Consider the following 6,387-nt stretch of genomic DNA (forward strand, 5'->3'; position numbering starts at 1 on the left):
CACTCGCCTTCGCTTGACAGCATACGCGCAATCAGGCTGCCGGAGTCTACGTGGCCATCTACCCCATGTGTCGCCCCTCTCAGATCATCACAGGCAGGGCATTCGAATATGGCATGTCGCGGAGTGTCCTCTTTTCCACAGAAGTAGCAATTTTCTCGGAAGGGTATATGGGACTCGCCATAGCCAGGACCGGAATACCACTAAAACCCAGCGCAACCCTCCGCGTATTAAATGAAGCAGAAACGGATCGAGTAGCACATTCCACATTGCTGATTCCGACGTGACCCAAATGAGCTAAAGGAGCTAAGCAACTTAGAAGAGACAAAAATAAATAAATAAATAAATACATAAATATAGAAAATATTAAGTCACGAAATTTAAGTCATATTTGGACCAGTCGGTCAAAAAGTGCAACTGTTTTAAAGAGAGTTTATTGCCGGCTCATCTCAGCAGAACCTGTCTTCTGAACCGGTGGTAGAAATGCAAATAGTAAAACTTAACGATTCTAAAGTGATAATTTACTTGAAATAAACAATTTTGCATTTTTGGGAAAACTATCTTTGATATTATTAACTGGCACGTTGGTTAGCTTATACTGCTCAGGATCATAAGGTCATTAATTTCATGCGATATTGGGTGACATTCCCGATAAAAATCTTACAAGAATTTTTTGGAAATACTAAAACACGATTACTTTGTTACAAAAATTTATTACACTCATGACAATCGCACACTAAAATAAAAATTCAAAATATAGTAATAAGTACTTAATTTAAATAAATTTACTTCAATTTGAGTGGAACTTCAAGCTAAAAAGAACTTTATAGAAAAAAAAACATAAAGCCTAGCTAAAATACGCACTCAAATTGTTAAAATAAGTTGTATGTATTACCTTCTAAAGCTTTTTTTAACTCTCAGCTTCGATACGTCCACAATAAGCTTCAGCTGCGAAAAAAATGGTCGACAAACACCACCCAAAAACTATCAATATCATGCAAGCTCTAAAATTATCAAAAGTGAGGGGCTTACGTTGCCCTTTGACTAATCTTTGAGAAAACAGCTGTTTCTTGTGGCTTATATAATTTCTGTAAGTTCTTTGAGTTAGCCCAGCTTCTACACAAATGCTCAAAACGTGACTGACTGGTTGAGTTAGAACCGAATGCTTCTTAAAATACATCACAGTTGGACTATTGACAATTTTTTCAGGCAAAAGTTGCAAACGTCTGGTGTTATGTACGATTAAATGCTCAATAATGATTTCCCTGTTCATCGCTAAAACAAAATCGGTGCTTTCATTGGAAATTCTATCCAGAGTGTCTTTAGCGTCGTCATAATCTAATGCTATCCAATTTTTGTAAATAAGCGGTTCATCAATATAATATTCCCTCAAAGTAGCAAGGCCTCCGTAAGGTAGTTTATTTTTTACAACGCTCTCAAAGTCAGAGAAAAAGTCCTCGTAAATGTCATTTTTCAGAGATCTTATGAGCACTGATTGATACGCATTTTTCACTACAAAGCAAAACCATATCCAGGTGTACACGACTAGTAAAAGAGGACGTCTTCTTGGCATCTTCATTATAGGCATGGCTAAAAATAATGCCCACGAATAAAACAATAAACTTGACCGTATAGGACGCATTTTAACGACTCTTCTAATATTTCTCCACATACTAGAATTTGTGAATGCGTTCACACATACAATTCCAACAAACATGAAGAACAATGCTATTCTCAGGTCCGTCTGATATGGGCTCAAAAGTTTCTGCCATGACGGTTTGAATGGTGGTAACTGTGCAGTCCAAACTATATCCATATAGTTATATATGAAAGATATTTGGAAATTACCGTACTTATTCGCTGTAACGGGTAAGGAACACACTGATACGTGGACTCGGTCATTGTAAACATCACCCAAAGAACCAGTCCAATTATTATATCTAAACAAACCAGCATCATTACCTTCAATAGGTGTCTTTATTTCTAACGTTGCATTTAACACATTGGCTACCAGTTTCACAATATCACCGTCTCCACCAGAAGGTTCCATAGTGATATTATTTAAATACATAAACGGTGGCTGCTCGAAAGTAGATATGATCAATGGACACTTAAAGAAATTTTTCAATTTCTCTGGATACAAATTTTTGAAACAATCATCAGACGAACATTCGGTAATATTTAATGCAAACGGTTCACTATTTATACATTTATCTGGTAGTACGATCTTATACGAAAATGCCATTAATTCATTTAAACTCTTTGCTCTTAAATATATCGCATTAATAATCAATACTTTAGATAGAGTTACAAAAATCAGTGACTCTTGACAATCTCTATTATAAGGCGATGTACAAATAATGATGTATTTCCCAGAGTTATCATATTTGGATTTGTCCAACCAGTTAATTGTATCAATTAACGAATCAGTATCTTTTCCAAATAGTACATATTGCGGTACGACGTTTCGATGTTGAGGAATAAATTTTCCACGTTTCAATATCACAGATTGTTTATAATTACTCAAAAATGAATCCAACGCAACCACATATTGAATTGTGTGAAACATCACAAGTGTGATATACCGCCAATCAAAATTGTAGTAAGCTATCTTCGCTGCAATCCATCCTATTGTTCTCAAGGCTTCTGGATTTGGGGGTAATATATTTGCTGTGTGGTTCATGATTTTAAAACATAACTTTTATTTCGGTTATAGTCAAATCAATAAATCTAAAAGTTTACTTTCTAAAAGTTTCACAATTAACGCTAAAGTGCCTATATCTGTGTTCGCACAATGAGTATCTACATCGCTGATTGCCGTTTTACATGTTAAACTGTAATGCGTTTTTATATGCCGTTATGCTGCAGTTTTGCTTTTAATACTTTTAAATGTATGTCATTATTGAAATATTAATGATTTTAATATCTTGATGGCTTGTGCTATTAACGAAATCAATTACTAAACCTAATGGTAGGTTTCCTTTGTCTATTGACGTACAATTCAATAAGAAACAAAATAAACGACAAAACCCAGCCAACTAACAATAAAATGTAACATCCCGTGAAATGTATGAGCTTGATCGGTTTGTTCTCATCTGTCGGTTTCTCCACATATCCTGAATCGGTATTGTTCTTGAAAATCTTTTCAGGAAATCCAAATTCAAACAAATGTGTCAATTTTCGATTAATCACTTCAGTTAAAGGAGAATATTTCTTCAAAAATATGCCTATAGGGCTACAAATAACTGTCTGAGGTAAAATTTGTAACTTGCTTCCTGGTTTTCTAAGAAACTTTCGGACCATTGCTACGTTTACCGCTAAAACGTACTTCATTCCTTGTGATATATTTAACAAAATCATTTTATACTCAGAACTATCTCTGCCTTCCCAGTTTCTATAAACTAAAGGGGAATCAACATAGTACTCCCGCAATGCTGGACCTCCACCAAAGGAATAACCTTCAGCAATAGCATCCTCTATAGTCAACAATTCTTGCGAATATACGTCTGTTTTTAAAGAATTAATCAGATGCACTTGGTAAAACGTTCTCACTAAGAAACAGTACCAAATCCAGAACAGTATCAAATAGAGAGTCGTCATTTTCAAAGGTACGACAGTGACTGCTTGACCCATGCACATCTTCCATGCCGAGAATATTACACTATCCGGTAAACGGCCTGCATTTATTATGTGACATAAAGATGTACAGAAGTTAGTTCTGAAAAATAGAGCCAGAATAACAACAAATAAAAAAGAAAGGCCTAAAGCAATTCGAGCGTCAACCTTAAATGGGCGAAGGAGTTTATACGAAGATGGCTCCAGTGTTGGTGGATGTGTTATCCAGACTATTGTAGTAGTGTAGTAAAATATGGACAGTTCAAACGACGTGTATCTTGCGTGGGTAATGGCAGCAGATGCCATAGAAATGTTTGCTAAATCGAAGTAAAGGTCACCGAGACATCCTACCCACGTACCGTTCTCGTCTAGATTTCCCCAGCCATCTCCTCTACTCGGTGTCTTGATCACGAGAGTAGCATTCAGCGCTTGTATTATAATCTTCAACAAGTCTCCATCAGCTCCTGAAGGCATACCATCGGTGATATACATGTAAGGAGGTTGGAAAAACGTTGATACTATTAGAGGACATCCGTACATATTATGAAATGGCAGAGGAAATTTTCCAGCACAATAACTCGATATGTTTGTGGAAACGCAAGAATCCCAATCGGCTACTTTAATTGGCGGTGTATTTCTGCATTCTTCTCCGTATTCATAATAATAACCACTCGTACCATTATGGAATACATCGTTAATGAATATAGTGCTCATAATTCTTCGCTCCCATAAATATTGCAGAGCGATAACCTCATCGCAATTGTCTCGTCCTTTAGATTGGCATATGATCAGATGATCGGCGGTGTTGTCAAATTTACGTCTCTCCATCCAAGTTAATAAATGTAAAATGCTATCCAAATTAGTTCCAAATATAACATACTGTCGCGTAATAGAACGCCGAGAATACAACGGAATATACATATCGTTAGCAACTATTGTATTCTTTTTAAAAGACCGCAGAAAAGCGTTCACACCGCACATAAGTGTCGTATTGAACAAAACTAGTGTAACAAATTGCCACTTGAAGTTGTGGAATGCTATTTTAGCAGCACTTTGGGCCATAGTCTCTATACTTTCGCATTCATTTGAGGTTATGTTCGCTATTGCACTGTTTATGGCCATCGTTCCGCGTTCGTGTTAAAATGTAACAATTGAATAATAATCATGCAATGTTTAATGTATAGCGATGGAATCGGGGTGTAACATTAGGGTTGGGGTAAAATGGGCTGTGCTTTCGTGAATACAATAAAAATGATTAATGTTAAATAACATTAATGGTTGATTGAAAGATATGACACTCTTTTGGATATAGAAATGTCTATTTATATGTCGTGGGTTCGATTCCCACAACTGGAAAATATTTGTGTGATGAGCATGGGTGTTTTCCAGTGTCTGTGTATATTTATACATTATATAAGTATTTATATGTAGTATATAAATGTATATTAATATTATAATATCAACTATCTTAGCACCCATAACACAAGCTACTCTGTATGCTTACATTGGGGCTAGATAGTGATGTGTATTGTTTAAGTATATTTTATTGTAGTGAATAACTACTCGTATAATAAATAGGATGATTATCAAAAGCACGTTTTTTTTTAATTAAAAGAGGCTACTGAGTCGAGGATTCGATGTCCGAGTCTCACCAAAGACATCCTCAAAGATAATTTGATCCCCATTGTTTTTGTAGTCGTCGGTATCATCTTTGATAGATCTGTTGTATTTCTCCAATCCCCTGCTGAGCTTCTGCGGTTTTATAAAGCCTTCATTCTTATTTTATACCTACAATCTCAGAATACAGAAAAAGGTGTGATCGCGCAAAGAAATAAAGCGGTTGAAATCAATCTTTTTTGGGGTAATTTCACGAACAAGCGATTTGTAATTCTGTGTATGCCGTGTTGTGTGACAATTTTTGGACACAATGCGTGCTTTATAATGACAGTTGAACGTGGCTTCTGATGTTTTCTCAATTCAGAGCCTACAATAAAAAACTTACTAAAAATTTTGTTATCATACTTCATCGCACTAGTATTAAAAAGACGAAATTTTGTTTGCGTAAGTATTTTTGTTACTCTTTTACAACGCAATTCAATCGCAATCGCAGGCGTCCTATAGTATTTATTAGCAGGCGTCTGTGATTGTCTACATCTAATTGTAGCCTTTGTTAGAAATTACAACCTCATGATAAATACTGTTAAGTCAGTCACTGACGATCAAGTAAGCTCACCAGCTTCACGTCCAATAAAACTGATTGTGTGTTGGTCGCGATCTGCATGTTGAAGATCATGATCATGCACATCGTGACCAATACACGATCAGTGGGCTTATCGGATGGTGAGTGGCTAGCTTTATCATCGTAGACATGTAAGTAAATAGACAGCTGATAGAAATCGTCCATCGCATTCCCTCTAAAAAGAGAATAATTTATGCGAGCAGCAAAAATGAGACAAGGAATTATTTCGTGAAATTTTTTCAGGCACAACCATGGACTAAACAAGAATAAACGTATTTTGAGCACAAAGTTACAGCCCTAAAAAAAATAAAAATTTTGCTTTGGTGAATGTATTCGTATTTACAACGATACTCCAATCAGTCTACTGATTTATCTGTCTACGCCTATATCATTCCTAATCAAAACTGATACATTTTGATACTTAATATTTCTGTCATCGATATTTTTGGCACCCCTATAAAAAAGTTAAATTCCAGAAATTAAACGTTATCGGTAATGTGTTACATTAAATAAGGGTTTAAAGAGGTAATTTTATC

At 35.6% G+C, this 6,387-nt stretch overlaps 2 protein-coding genes across 2 annotated transcripts; both read right to left on the reverse strand.

Annotated features, from left to right (window-relative positions):
• Positions 1–690: 690 nt before the first annotated feature.
• LOC112056378 (uncharacterized) lies at positions 691–2,833 on the reverse strand. Its single transcript, XM_024096801.2, has one exon. The coding sequence runs from the start codon at positions 2,678–2,680 to the stop codon at positions 908–910; it is 1,773 nt and encodes a 590-aa protein (XP_023952569.2). The 5' UTR covers positions 2,681–2,833; the 3' UTR covers positions 691–907.
• An 81-nt stretch (positions 2,834–2,914) lies between these two features.
• On the reverse strand, positions 2,915–5,098 carry LOC112056379 (uncharacterized). Its single transcript, XM_024096802.2, has one exon. It carries the CDS (start codon positions 4,732–4,734, stop codon positions 2,950–2,952), a length of 1,785 nt encoding a protein of 594 aa, XP_023952570.2. The 5' UTR covers positions 4,735–5,098; the 3' UTR covers positions 2,915–2,949.
• Positions 5,099–6,387: the final 1,289 nt, after the last annotated feature.

This window comes from Bicyclus anynana, chromosome 18 (genome assembly GCF_947172395.1).
Source record: "Bicyclus anynana chromosome 18, ilBicAnyn1.1, whole genome shotgun sequence".
Lineage (NCBI taxonomy): Eukaryota > Metazoa > Arthropoda > Insecta > Lepidoptera > Nymphalidae > Bicyclus > Bicyclus anynana.

Bases quoted from the DNA above. Each gene is read 5' to 3' on its own strand.
- LOC112056378 (XM_024096801.2), bottom strand. From the start codon at position 2,680: ATGAACCACACAGCAAATATATTACCCCCAAATCCAGAAGCCTTGAGA.
- LOC112056379 (XM_024096802.2), bottom strand. From the start codon at position 4,734: ATGGCCATAAACAGTGCAATAGCGAACATAACCTCAAATGAATGCGAA.